Source organism: Rhea pennata, chromosome 9, assembly GCF_028389875.1.
Source record: "Rhea pennata isolate bPtePen1 chromosome 9, bPtePen1.pri, whole genome shotgun sequence".
Taxonomy (NCBI): domain Eukaryota; kingdom Metazoa; phylum Chordata; class Aves; order Rheiformes; family Rheidae; genus Rhea; species Rhea pennata.
The window spans coordinates 11222879-11237340 of NC_084671.1; the positions used below are offsets into that span (position 1 = coordinate 11222879).

The window sequence follows — 14462 nt, forward strand, 5'->3', positions numbered from 1 at the left end:
GACATAGCGCATTGGCCAGAAACCTGCATTGCCCCTTGGCAGCAGATCCTTTCAGAGCAATATCTGCCAGGAACAGCCTCCTGGCATTCAGATACACCTACTTTACTGTGCTGAGTGCTATGAGCTATCTTTGTGTTGGCTATTTCATAATACTCTATACGTGCATGGAAAAAATAATTTCAATTAGTCTAGATAAGAACCCACAGGCATGGCTGGATACTTGCTGAACCCAAGCTGAGGTAAGCTATATATGTAGGGATGGTACAAGGTGATCTAGCATTAAGTTTAACTTGATTTAATGTCTTCACTGATGATGTAACTGCAAATGTTGCAATGTGACATTTTAAAATGATTCTAAACTCCTTGCAGACCCCTAAGAGGAAAAAGGCATTTATGTGTCTGGATGGAAATAAAGATGAAAACACGAGATAAAAGATAATACATAGAGTCAAGTTGGACAAACTCAGGCACAACAAAGCACAGGAAAAATACTCCTAAGTTATGTGGATCATTCTCCAATGTGGTCTGAGGAACCACTATAAATCTGTATGAATGATCTGTTAAGGTGGTTTCATAGTTCCCTGCCACTCCGGAGCGGCTTGTATCAGTAGTAGCAAACTAGTGGCTTCATGTGCACAACTACACGGAAACATGTCTTATGAATACAAAGAAAAACAGTTTATTTTTAAGTGTACATTTCTCCCTATTCCAGAGACATGCAAGAGAAATAAAATAAAAAACATAGAAGCTGTGAACTCCATGTAGCCCGAGCCAAAAGGATTTAAATTTTAGCAGTTTTCCTCCCTCTGCGTACATGGAATGAAATTTCCATTCAAAATAGCTTTTACAATTCTGTCTTCAGAGGAGAAAGACAAGTCTCAGTGGAGCTGAGAGATTAAACTGCACTAGGTATGAAAGGGCTGGTGGAAAAGTGTCATGACCTAAACCCATCCAGGTGGGTCCAGAAAAGAAAATTTACAAGGAGAGGAGAGAGTAGCCTGTCTCCTACTGTTGGAGTAACAGAAGTTTATCTCCCTTCCCTGTTCAGTCTTGAGGACAGACAGGGAGCACTGAGATAAGGGAGCCTTTAGCAGCTGCAATTTTTCTTTCCTAGTTGTGCAGCATCGGAGCTGTGATGAATAAAGAGCCCAGACCCTGCCCCAGCCCTTCTGCCCATCACTGGACATACTCTCTGTGTTGTTTTTGGACACCAACACAGGGCCCTTCTGGAGAAAGTTGCATAGCCTATGCATTTAAAAGTCATTAGCAGATGAATAACAAAATGATCCAAAGGTGTGCTGTAAATGAGGTGTTTTATATGTGGAGTAATGCTGTATTTGCAGTTTATTCTTGCAAAAACATACATCATAGTCTAAGCCTATGGAAAAATGTGGATTTAGGGGACCCTTCTGAGCCTGAGAGGGAATGAAAATGGAGCGTTAGTGACAGCCAAAAGCCAGTTAAGACAGCAGCATTTTCATCCTCAGGAAAACAAGACAATTTGAAAGCTGTTAGTATACTGTTGCAAACATAGGCAGCCTAAAGGAGAGATTTCCAAGACCACTTAAAGAACACAAAGTTAAAGAGCTTCTTACCATCTCTTCCCAAATTTCCCTGGATTACCCTTTCAACCGTACATGTGCACTATATTTGGTCTGCTTTTCTCTGTCATCACCTTCAGAAGATGCACTGGTACAACCTTACACAGCACACCCTGAAAAATACTGACTGCTCAGTCTTCTTGCTAGGCACACAACAGTTCTTTCTCTGTGAGTACTGTGTAGAGATCAAACATGATACAGAGGAATTGGAAATAATGTGTTTAATTTGTGAACCGTCTCCCAGTCTCCTGTAAGTACCTTTGTTTCTATGCAGCTGTTTCCAGGAAACCCAGTTATAAAGCCACTTGAAGAACACCTCCTGCAGATATAGAAAAGTTAAGACAGACAAGTCCCACAAAGGGAAGAGAAAATTAAAAATATGACACCACAAAGAGAGTAATGCTAGATACAAAGAAATTAAAGAATACAATGAATCCAGGTATGAGCCACAGGGCAGAACATGGAAAGTAGAAAAGGCTGAACGAGCAGCTGAAAACAGAGCTACAGAAGCTATTAGATCCCAGAAGACAGTATGACACTGCAGCAAAGTATCTAAAGGGCTTGTCTTTCAGATCAGAAGAAACAATTTCTTAAGATTTTGCTTTCTTTTAATCTTATTTTTCTTGACACTCAAAGGGTTCTTTTTTTCTAGTCATTTAGGTTAGATGTTGCAGATGTTTCCCAGTGGTGCTCTAGCTGTGTATTTTTAGATGCTGCTAATTAGTCTTGAAACTGAATAGGCCTCCTGGTGCCAAAATACATCTCTCAGTATAATTAAATCACTGATCTTATTGCCAAAATTTATCTTGGATACTTTAATAAGTTGCAACAGCTGCTATGAATTTAAGTAGGAAGAATAAAGGCAGGTCTGATGCTCTGTATGTGTGCCCTATGGGTTTATGGTATTTTTCCCTGGTCCATGAACCATCTCCCAGATCTTCACAGGAAGGTATGTGCTAGTCAGGAGCTTGCAGGTTTTGCACATTCTTTTGTAAGGAAGGAAATCAAAACCCATTGACTGAGGAAGCTGGAGACACACGGGGAAGCAGCATTTTTATGGATTTTCACCTGACTCAGACACAATGAATAGGTTGCACAGATGCTGTGCTTGTGAGATTCATTGCTGTTCTCCACTATCCTGAACACAGACCTCCTCAGAACAAGATGGAAACAGCTAACATTTCTACCTGTTCCTGGTCATTTGTTTTTCCAGGGAAATGGAGCTGTCTTGGGGTGTCTGTGTTTGCGGGAGCCTCTTTCACCCTGAGACACTTTCTCCAGGTGTAGGAGAAGCCACAACAGCAACTTCCAGGGATGACACAGGGCTGTGTCTCTGCAGAATGGCAGGGAAGGACACTGGACATGTAGGGGGACTCTTCAGACTTGTTCTAAAACTTTCAGTGAATAAGGAAATTCATGGAGTGTTCTGAATTCAGCAGATCAGCAAATCTCTAAAAGAAACATCTGCCACTGAAAAACATCCAACCACCTCTTGTGCCATCATTCAAAGTATTTCTTAACACTGCCTGTGAAACAGGCCACTTCATTCAGACACGAAGAAACAGAAGTATCAGACCTTATGACTATTTCCCACTGCTCTTTACATTTATCTGCTTTGGAAAATCATAGATTCTGGAAACCATGGACTGCAGAAGTCTCTTTAAGGTACATCAATGGCTGTACATGCTGTACTGTCTGCTGTACTCTACCCTTACCCCTCTCTCTTGCAGATAAAGGCAATCCCAGCTCTATGGTTTGATGAAGACAACCTGGTTTGGGTTCTTTCCAACGTCTTTTTGGCAGAAACAGAAACCACAAGGACCACTCTGTGCTTGGCACTGCTCCATATTTTGACTCATCAAAGAGGAGAAGGAGACTAACAAGGTCACATGCACAACCACTTGGATTGTGCTTTCTCAGAGACCACATGAAGGTCAGCATACCAACGTCTTCAGGATGAAAATGTAAAGGTAACTGCACCTCCATACTGGCAAAATTTGTAAAAATGCAGCCAACTGAAATTTCATATTCCTTGTGAGCTGACAGTGGCTGCCAAGCACATCTTTGATTTATTGAGAATCATGGGACTGACCCAGGCCAACTGGTTTCAATTTCATCACGCTGTCATGTGCTCTGGCAAGAAGTAATTCACTCTTTTTTCCTTCCCTTGACAATAAAAGTAGAGGGAGCTGGGCACATAACAAGCCTTTTACACTCTCTCCTCGTGTCCCAGCAACCGTGCTGCTGAGAACAGCCAGTTGCCCAGGTCTCTCCCAGTGTGGTCATGATGAGAGAGCAGTGCTGCCAGATGGGCATTCAATAAGAGAGGGAAACTCCCATCCTTAGCATCCAGTTCTGATACGGGATCAAAACGATTTTTCCTTTACAGGTCACAGATGCTCCCAGTACAGCATCTTCTGTCTCCTTGAGAAGTGAGAGGCACCTTTAAAGTCACTTGCCAGTTAAAAATGGCTATTCTGTCCTCAGCCATTCTCAGCAGGAAAACGCAGAAACAAGGGGAAATTCCATATGGGATCCAATGATCCAAAGAGAATTAATTCATCAGCAGTTGAGCCTTGCTCACTGACGTGTCTTACAGTTTCCTCTAAAATGTTAAAATGGCGTTTGTGCCATTTACCAGCTAATAATTGATTTCAAAGTGTTGTAGCTTGCTTTTACATTGGGAGAATTTTATTATTGCTGTATAACATATTACAATGCAGTGGCTGCCATTAGTATGTCAGTGTTTACCACTACAAGGCTATACTAGGGCTTCTGGGGTTTTTGTTATTGTTTTTGGGTTGTTATTTTTGTATGTTTAAAAAGGCCTCTATGGCCATTTCAACGGTAATCAATCACAGTGATCAATCACAATATTAACTATTTTTAACGTTAAAGATATTTCAGATGTTTTCATTTGTAATAACACTGACCAGAATAAATCTTTTGTTGTTTTCTCACCCATTTGACACCAGTATTGATGTGTCTGGAGTTCCACAGTATGAATTAGCTAAACTCCTTTGCATTCAGATAACAATTCTCAACAAAAACATCTTAACTTTTTCAGAAACAGTCATGTGTAAAGTGCAATTAAGGCTGTTTCTGACAGCTCAGTCTCAAGAGCTCATCCTCCAGTGAGGAGTAGTCTATTTAATTGCATATGATGGAGAAAGATGCATGATTTGTACAACAGGAAGAATTTTCCTTTTTCTGTGTGTAGACCAGTCTGGGGTCAAGCCATCAGAGGAAAGTTCCTGCTGATCACAGCTGGTGTTACTGGTGAGTGGTTGAATCTGCAGAAAGAATACAGTTATACTTTCTCCTTTAAACAAGAGTATTTTCAGAAACTCTGGGCTAGGAATGTGGAACCCAGCTTCAGTGCCGAAAAGTAGTATCATGACTCCCACCTGTCATAGGGCTATTGATCGAATTCATGTCCATTCTTAAATTATTAATCATTTAAGAGAGAGCCCGGCTTTATAACAAGTTGCCTGCATTAACTTACACGGTGACAAACTATTTGAGCTTTACCAGGCATATTCAAACAAAGGAAAAATAGAATAGCTGCAATGTTGGCACTTAGAATGGGATAAAACCATAATGGAAACCACTTTCCTCCCCTTGGGACTACTTGCAGATCTTGGAAGGAGGATTTAAATTCATCTGCCAAAGACAGATGAAATTAACTTATGAAACTCCCATAAAAAGGTTTGATTTGCATGGACTCTTTTGCATGGACTCTTGAAGCCTTTTGAAATGACTGATTATCTTTCTCAACATTTTTGAAGCAGATCAGATATAATAGATTTGTTTTCAGTCTTCCATAAAGTCCTGCAATCATTATGTCTCCCCCTCCCTGAGCTTATCCATATGCTTGCTCCCTATAAAACCTTATTAGGTCATTTGCAAACACGGTTTTAGTGCTTTAGAAAGAAACATTCGCTAGAGAGCCTATACAGAGAACTATATAGATATAGTTTCTATATAGGTTAGTTCTGTGTCTGCTGTCACTGGAGTAGTTAGCTGGCAATGTATTCGAAACAGCAACAGTCCTAGGAGCACAGGTAGTAGGAGGAGCTCTGAGGCAGAGAGGATTCAGATGAAGATTCATGCTACATACAACTAATCCCTGCTTTGCCCTTGATGTGTTCTCCCTCTGCTTCTGCCGCACTAGCAAGACAGTGGCCAAGAGGTGAGTGGGTTCAGATTGCTGAGCTGGCATAAAACTATTCCTGCAAATAAAAAGGAATGGCTATCCATCAGATCAGTTAGATGACTCCACTCACTTTGTATTCTGTGATCAGTAGATCCAGCACTGGTGAAAGGGGAAATGAGGGGGCAGAACTATTCACTTTCAAGGCATTTTGCTTTATGATTAGATTACAGTCTGGTTAGAACACGAAATGGCATTAAGCAGCTTGCCCAGAATCACACAGGAGGTCTGTGCTGATGCTGATGTCCAGATCATGGCACTAGCCTTGTCCTCACTGTGATACTGAAAAGTGGTTCACCTCGGTTCTCCTGATCTGCTTTTCCTGCTGCGCACAGTGCAAGGGACACACTCTGATATGGCCCAGCTGCAAGTGCTGTGGTTTGAAAACTGTGGCTAATTTGCTTGTGCTGTCCAAGTGCTCCAATAGGACTGGTGCCTGTGGGGGTGTGGATCAGGGGGCGATGACTCTTGGGCTGTCAGGTCACAGCAGAAAGCACTGTGAGTGATGTGGGAGAGCAATGTTCTCTGGAAGTCAAATTTTTATGGCCATCTTTGTCTTTCTCTTTGTCTGGATTTCTCTGATATACCTGAACATCCAGAGGGCCCGAAGGAAACTGCCTCCAGGACCAATACCTCTCCCTTTAATTGGCAATCTGGCAACACTGGACTTCCAAATTCATCATGAAACACTCTTAAAGGTATTTATAATTTAGGTATATTTAAATTTATTTATAGTATAGGTATAGTTACTCTTCATAGTTTTACGAGTAGTCCAAGTGCAGACACAGCAAGACTCCTATCATATCCTGGGCTGGAAAGTGAAAGCATCTTTCTTTTTCTTACTGGCTTCAGTCTGAACTGAGTTTTCTAGTCAGAACTTCAAGACAAGTGTTCTCCTGTAGGACTTTAAAGAGGATTGGCAGTGAGTGGAGATGGGCTGTAGCAGCAGTCACTGAACTCTCCTTCAGGCAAAAGTAACCTCTGCAGGAAGTCTGTTACTACAGTGCCTGCTACAAGTAGGGAGGAGAAGAAACAGGAGAAATAAGCAGGAGGAATGTACACCCCCCCACACACACATTTATATATAGCTATATATGTGTGTATATCTATATTTAATATGTATATATGTAATACCAAAAGTATGTGTGGGTACCATTGTTATTCATCCCTCTGCTTCATACTTTAAAATCCCCGAAACATGAACATGAATCCCTGAACATCCCCTGATGTTCAGAAATCCTTACCTCTGGAGTCCTCCTATCCCATATAGTCACAAGCTACCTAGTGTTGTTACTATTTGAACTTTTAATTCCTTGAGCAAGTTAGTATCACCCTGTATTCCCTTCCTGTGTACAACTAGGTCATTTTCAAACATCTAAGGTCAAAGAGTTCAAAATTAGTCTCTGACTTCTGAGACTTGATTTGCAGACCTACTGAGAGCCCAAACCCCAGCTGCAATCAATAGGCTCTGTAGGAGCTCAGCACTTCCCAGGCATTTCATGATACCCAACATATCTCAAATGAGGCACCCCAAATTAGTGGCTACACTTCAAAAGTTTGGCTCAACTGCCTCACTGTCCTGCACTGCAAGCACAGTGCTCAGTGAAACCATGAGCAAACATTACCATCTAATGGCTGCGCATGTTAACTACAATTTCTGTTTTAACAATGAACCCTTTTCCTTGTGTAATTACTGATACATTGAAACAGCAACTTAAAAAAAATGGGAAGATAATAAAAGCAGTATTTGTGATCTGCACAATCCTTCCATCACCTCTGGTCTAGCAACAGAAATGTGAAAAATTTTGTCTAAGTGTTTCTGGGTAACATGACATGGCTGTTGGCTATATAAACTGCAAATACACAAATAATGAAAGTCATAAATAATAATGCAATGTAGTCATAACAGTGAAAGCCCTCTACGATTTTAATAGTGAAACACGATTCCACCCTTTTTTATATCTTGACAGCAGGACAGAATTTTTCCCTTCCCTTTCCTGGGCAATGTCCTAGACAAACTGCAAACCAGCCCTTGCATAAGAGAAATGATTTTTGAGCAGCAGCCTAACAGTACCACTGGATGCAGCAGGGAGACACAGCCTCTTTATAAATTCCTCATGTCATTGTTCGTCTCATTGTCTCTCTAGGTGGCCAGGAGGTACGGAAATATATCCACACTGTGGCTGGGAAGAACACCAGTGATTGTGCTGAACGGATTCCAAGCAGTGAAGGATGCCTTGATTGGTCATGCTGAAGAATTTGCTGAGAGACCTATAACACCCTTCTTTAGGGATGTCGTGGGAGGCCCCTACGGTATTTTCTATTGTGTATACTAAAATATTTTTACCATAACAAGCTGTTTAGAGGACAAGGCTGGGTATACTCTGCATCTACTCTTAATGCCTCTTTTCAAGCTCTTAGCAAGATGAATGCTGTAGACCAACTGCTCCATGTCCTTCTCAAATGCTGGGCCCCAAATGTGCACTCAGTATACAAAATCAGTATGTATACACTGACAAGAAAACCTTTATATACTTGTATAACCTGGGCAATTCTTAGTAATTGAGCATTTTACCAAGCTATCTCAGGAAGTCTTTGCAGTAGAAGGCATAAAGTTGTAAGCATATCAACTAGTACAACTCAGAGTATTGTTCTAGGTAAACAAGTAGAAAAGGAAAGGCAGACATGGGGCTTATTCCCCACCAAAAGGATCAGGTGAGGTGAAAAAAAATAGCATAAACATCTCTCAGTTCTTGTGCAAATACTGCTGGGGATCCTTCCAAACTTATAACGGCAAGTCTTGGAACCACTGTAATTTCACCAACTTACAGGGAAGCCAGTCCCATACTTCTCCTTGGGCATTCTTCATTTCCTTGCAGGCATCATCTTTTCCAATGGGCACACCTGGAAACAGCAGAGACGGTTCAGCCTGATGACTCTGCGGAACCTGGGTCTAGGCAAGAAAAGCCTGGAAGCCTGGATCCAGGAGGAAGCCAACTGCCTTGTCAAGGTCTTTGCCAGACAAAAAGGTGAAATATATATCTGTATGTGGTCATGACACGGCAAAAACATCTCACTTTCAATTCAGCAAATACTGATTCACTGACTGGTGCATGAAAGAGCTCATTCTCCTTGACTATTTCAAACCCTGGCTTTTCTACTGGAGGTTGCCAGTTCCCCCAATTTCTATAAATGATACTTTCACAACTCATTTTGCACTTGGCTGGAACATCACATCTGACTCATTGCTTTCACTCTAACGCTTTACTGGGGTAAGTACTGGGGAAATACTCCTGAATTGTCCTGGCTTGCCCTTTTCTGCAGGATGGAATCCTTTCCTCACTCATTACAAAGGTGCCCACAGAATGATCTCCCAATTATACTCTTGTGTCTTGATCACTGAAAGATCAGCTATTTGTGTAATCCCAGGCAAAACAAGAGCAGGCTGCATGGGAACTCAGCATAACAATGGGCCGTAGCCTGTATGAGAAGTTAATGACGCAACTTTCTCTGTTCATAGGCAGACCTATGGATCCCTCTCTCCCCATCCTTTCTTCCGTTAACAACGTGATTGCTGGTGTGCTTTTTGGACATTGCTTCTCTAGAGAGGCTGATGCGTTCCAGAGGCTGCTCAAAGGCTCCCAGGCCATGGCAGAATTCCAAGGCACCTTCTGGCCTCGAGTAAGCAAAGGACTGATTCTTCCCTCCAATTATATGAAAACTCTATGGCCTTTCTCAGTGAGCTGTAGCATGAAACAGCCATTCTTTGCCAATGCACAATGATAAATAAGAGCTCTTGACTACATACTTAACTCTGCTAAAAACAGCACTCACTTCTGTTCCCTTCTTTCTCAGTAATGGTTCCTCTACAACCATTCATGGCTATCTCCGTCCACAGATTCATTGGATCTCCTATACTAGTTCTCTTTGCACAGATTGATTTGACTTTATATTAAGATTATTCACCATGAAGCCTGCCTTAGGGCCACACTCAGGTTTTTCCTTTTAGCTTTTTCCTTTGAGGTTTCTGTAATAGCCCACATTTCCTGTGTTAGACTGGGATCTTTCCAAACCATCCAGCAAAATATAGCAAGCTAACATTGTTGTGGCTTTGAGTACTACAGTAAAGTCTGACTTAAGGTGTAAGAGGGAGCAGGCAATTAGGCAAAGGCTTCACTTAGAAAACATAAGAAAAGATGTACTGTAAAGGATTTAAACTCCCTAAATCTGAAAGATACTAGTGAAAAGTAGGAATAATTGTGTGCTAATGGTCATCCTTTAAACATTTCGTGCCTCCAAAATAGACAATAAAAAAAAAAGCGATCACTTATTTACTATCTTTTAACAAATAATATACCTGGGTCATAGACATAGTTAGCCATGGTTCAGCTGTGAACACCGAGGCTTTAAAGAGAAGCTAAAATGTCACAGTGTTCCCTGTGCTTTTATTTCCATGTGCAGCTCTATGATACTTTTCCATCATTGTTGAAGTTCTTAAGCCCTGTGTTAATGAAATCGCTGGTGGCATTAAAACACTTGCAGGATCTACGTACAGTTATTAAGGATGAGATCAGGAACCACCAGAAGAGCTGGGTGCCTGGAGAGCCACGAGATTTCATTGATGCATACCTAGCTCAGATGTTAAAGGTAAAAAATAACTATCTTTTGTGCAGCTGCAGCATATTTTTAATACTTGTAGATAAGAGATTTCCAGCTGCACAGTTACTTCCTCCTCTGAGAGACTATTTGTTTGGATATTTGTTTTTTTTAATTCAACCTCAAAAGTAAAGTATTTTCTCAAAGTACTAATGTTCCTTGGCAGTCACCACATGAAGAGTAATGTTGCTCTACCTTAGACTGGAAAAAAGTGTATTGTATACCATTGTTCTAAGTAAGATTTTTTAAAACAGATATACATGGCTGCTAGCTTTCCACCTTCATCAATTCAGCATGAACCCTCTGAGGCAAAAAGCTCTGTTGCTATAAATTTTTTATGCTATTAAAACTGTTTTACATCACATTCTCTGTCTCACATTTGAAGGCAAAGGATGATCCAGCTTCTACGTTTAAAGAGACCAACATGGTGCAAGTGATCACGGATCTCTTCATAGCAGGTTCAGACACCACCACTATCACCTTATGCTGGGCTCTCCTCTACATGATGATTTATCCAGAAGTACAAGGTGAGAAATGCATGCACTGGCACTTACACCTGTGACTGTTCTTGCTTGTGGCAGAGTAATACGCAAAATACATTTGACTCTTTTGCCCAAATTTAGTTTAAAGTTTCTTCCACTGTTTGAGTCTCTGCATAGAGCCTAAGTATCAACTGCCTTCCTGACTACTCATTACTAGCCTTTTTCTTCCGCAGAACGAGTCCAAGAAGAATTGGATGCTATCATTGGTCCATCTCGTGCAATTGAATATAAAGACCGAGTGATCCTACCATACACAAATGCAGTTCTGCATGAGATTCTGCGTTATAGTAGCATAAGTGCTGTGGGGGTTATGCGCAAGTGCACCCAGGATACCATTCTACAAGGCTTCTCTATCACTAAGGTATGTTAAAATGCCGTAACATTTTTTTTTGGTATGATTCCTGGACAAAACAGTGAAAGGCAACAGATTCCTCATACCTTTTTAACACCATATGTTGTGTTTATGTTTTACCCCAGCCAAATATGAGTTTGAACAACTTGTGAGAAACTCTTCACTATGAACAGGATGCAGGACATCATCTACATACTATAACAGAAATAAATTCTTACTCATCTTCACTCTCCTTCTGAAAAAGGTGTTCCTTATAATGGTTTTTCTATACTGGATTTTAGGAGTTACATCAGTATAATTGTATCAGCACAATGATCTTGTGCTTCTTTAAAACTGATGCAAGCCAAAGCCAAGCAGAAAAAGCTCTGAAGTTCTTGAATAACAATGTCCATAGATACAATTTATTGTATAAGCAGAATGCTTAAGATCCATATCCAACCTTATATGTGTGGTCTTCCCAACAGATAAGACTTGTGTGGCTTTGCCTTTGCAAACATCAAGGTGAAAAGTCAGAGGTCTTGGGACAGTGCGAAGTCTTCACTTCAGCATTTTTTTTCAATTTTTCTGGTTATTGTAATCATAATTTTCTTGCTGTAAAATACCATGCTCTGGTACTCTAAAATCAATGTTAAAAAAATACTTAATAATTTCTAAACAAGCTAAAATAATTTCTAAACAATTCCTAAATTCTGCAGGAGATAGTATAGCATGACTATGTTTCTCATCCCATAATAACTAGCTGGCACTTGTATTGGGCAGTTTCAACAGAGCAAGTGGCACCTTGGCAATTTATGTCATTAGCACTTAACTTTGGTACAAAGATTCTTATGTGCTCATTTTCTCTTTCTGTAGGGCACTTTAATTTTCCCCAACATATTTTCTGTCCTGTATGACAAAGAGCAATGGGTGACTCCTTGGAAGTTTAACCCTGGTCATTTCCTGGACAAGGATGGAAACTTTGTGAACAGAGAAGCCTTTATGCTGTTTTCCGCAGGTAAGAGCGATCCTCAGTATTGTTCACAGCTTTCCTATAGTGATTGTTTCACAAGCCAAAACCTTCTTAACATCTGATCTCCTCCCATGAACATCTTTGTTCATTCCCATAATAAGGTCTATGCAGCAAAGAACAGAGGTGCTGGTTTCAAAGACCTGCAGCAGCTTCACTTTCTTGCAGAAAAGAAATGATAACTAGCTGGTGTCTGAAATTCTCAACAAAATGAACTTTTTGTTCATTTGGATTTGAATTGTGGGAGTAAGGTAGATTGTCCTGTGGGAAAACAACAACCAAGTAAGGATTCTTCAGATGGCAGGAGACAGAAGACTGTTTGCTAATTAAGAACCGGCTCCTCGAAGGTACTAGAAATTGTCTACCAATACTGACACCAGTGAAGACCAAAAGGTCAGCAGATGAAGCTGCTGCATATCAGGTTTATATATGAACACAAACAGCATTTATATATGAACAATTTTTAGAATGCATTTTTTCAAAAAATATATTTGCAAGCTGCTGCTCTTCAGAGCACAAAGATCCAATTTAAGTGTAACACCAAGCACCTAGGAAGTTTTTAAACTGTTCCTTCTGGTATTTGTTTTAAAATAATTTTTGATGTACTCTTAAGACTATGAAGGGAGTTCCGGTTGTTAGGGTATTTAGCCTAGGACTTGGGAGACTCCCCATCCTCTGTTCTGTCACACTTCTCTGGTCTCACACACACTGCTGAGACACTCATTGCCTTAGTTCCCAAAGAGTAAAATGGGAATACCAGCATCACGTTGCTGTGCTTTGCAAAGACAGATACACTTAAGACACTACGGTACCAGAACAAATAGTACCTTAAGTATGTCAAATACCTTTTTTTTCACATTCCTGATCTACAGATTAAGGATTTTCTCTGACTCTATCCATGTCACAAGTTGATGGAGAAATAGAAATTACTTTGGTCAGAAATCCAATCATTAATTCTGCTAGATAGCAGGAATTATTGGTCAGAGGTTTGCAAAATGCTGTGAGAAGATTCTCTGCTTATGGGGTAACCTGGCAATGGATTCATGTAGCGAGGGGAAGCCACACGAGGGATTATCTCACTGCCCTCTATGAACTGCCCATTAATCTCTAACACATTAGGTACTGTAGAATTTGACTGGTGTTTTTTTCTTCCCATCTTGGGCTCTAACCATGTCTCAGGTGGGGGACACTAGAGAAATACAGAGCCAGCAGACATAGGAAGGAGTTGCAGATCTCAGCAGATCTGTTCAAAGGGTGACCCAAGATGCACGTCAACTAATCTAGAGCATTTCTCCACTTTCACACTGCAGTAAGCAGCTACACGTAGGGGCTTGAAATCTTTCCTGTTCTTCGGGGCTTCCCAGCAGGGATGTGCTCTTGCCCACGTGTGGGTTAGACCCATGCATGACCCCTTCTCCTCATTCCACAGGCCACCGGGTGTGTTTGGGGGAAGGGCTGGCCAGGATGAACCTCTTCATCAACTTCGCCAGCCTGCTGCGGGCGTTCACCTTCCGACTGCCAGCGGGAGTGAAGGAAGCTGATGACTGGCCCATTGTGGGGTTCATCCTCCAGCCGCACCCGTACAAGACCTGCGCCATCCCTCGCCAGACGCTGGCGGTGGAGGAAGGGGGGGACGCAGGCCGCACGGCTGAGGGTCATCCTGTGGCTGCAGGAGCTACCCGGGAGTTTGAGGTGTTGAATAGCCACCGTTTATTACCTGAGAGAAGCAAACAACACAAATAAAACAGGGAGGCACCTGAGCCCCTCAGGCTGTGTCTCTCCGCTCCGGGTGGCGCCGTGCGAGGCCTCGCCTCAGAGCGCCTTCCCGCCTTCGGCGGCGGACGGCACTCATGCCACACCTAACATGGCGGCTCTGCTCGCCGCCCCCCCCCGCCGCGCTAAAGATGGCGGCTGTCCCGCACGTGGTCCGGCGCTCGGTGCCGCATTCAAGATGGCGCCTCCCCTCCCCCCGGAGTCAGCACTCAAGATGGCGGGGAGGGGGAAGGGCGGGGCAGCCCGTTCCTTTTGCCGTTCTCTTCAGTCCCTCCCGACGCGCGCCGCGCTTATGTCGCCGGGGGGAAGCGCGGCGCCG

The 14462-nt window shown here is 42.0% G+C and overlaps 1 protein-coding gene across 1 annotated transcript; it reads left to right on the forward strand.

Annotated features, from left to right (window-relative positions):
• Nucleotides 1-6332: 6332 nt before the first annotated feature.
• On the forward strand, nucleotides 6333-14113 carry LOC134144252 (cytochrome P450 2D6-like). The gene is made up of 9 exons (XM_062583037.1): nucleotides 6333-6512; nucleotides 7962-8127; nucleotides 8694-8843; nucleotides 9335-9495; nucleotides 10276-10461; nucleotides 10856-10997; nucleotides 11186-11373; nucleotides 12217-12358; nucleotides 13800-14113. The coding sequence occupies exons 1-9, from the start codon at nucleotides 6333-6335 to the stop codon at nucleotides 14111-14113; spliced, it is 1629 nt and encodes a 542-aa protein (XP_062439021.1).
• Nucleotides 14114-14462: the final 349 nt, after the last annotated feature.

What these genes read in the sequence shown, in the direction of transcription:
- LOC134144252 (XM_062583037.1), top strand. Translation starts at nt 6,333, where the DNA reads ATGTTCTCTGGAAGTCAAATTTTTATGGCCATCTTTGTCTTTCTCTTT. An exon ending in TGTCGTGGGAGGCCCCTACG is followed by an intron (nt 8,128 to 8,693) that starts GTATTTTCTATT and finishes ATTTCCTTGCAG; the next exon opens with GCATCATCTTTTCCAATGGG. An exon ending in GGTCTTTGCCAGACAAAAAG is followed by an intron (nt 8,844 to 9,334) that starts GTGAAATATATA and finishes CTCTGTTCATAG; the next exon opens with GCAGACCTATGGATCCCTCT.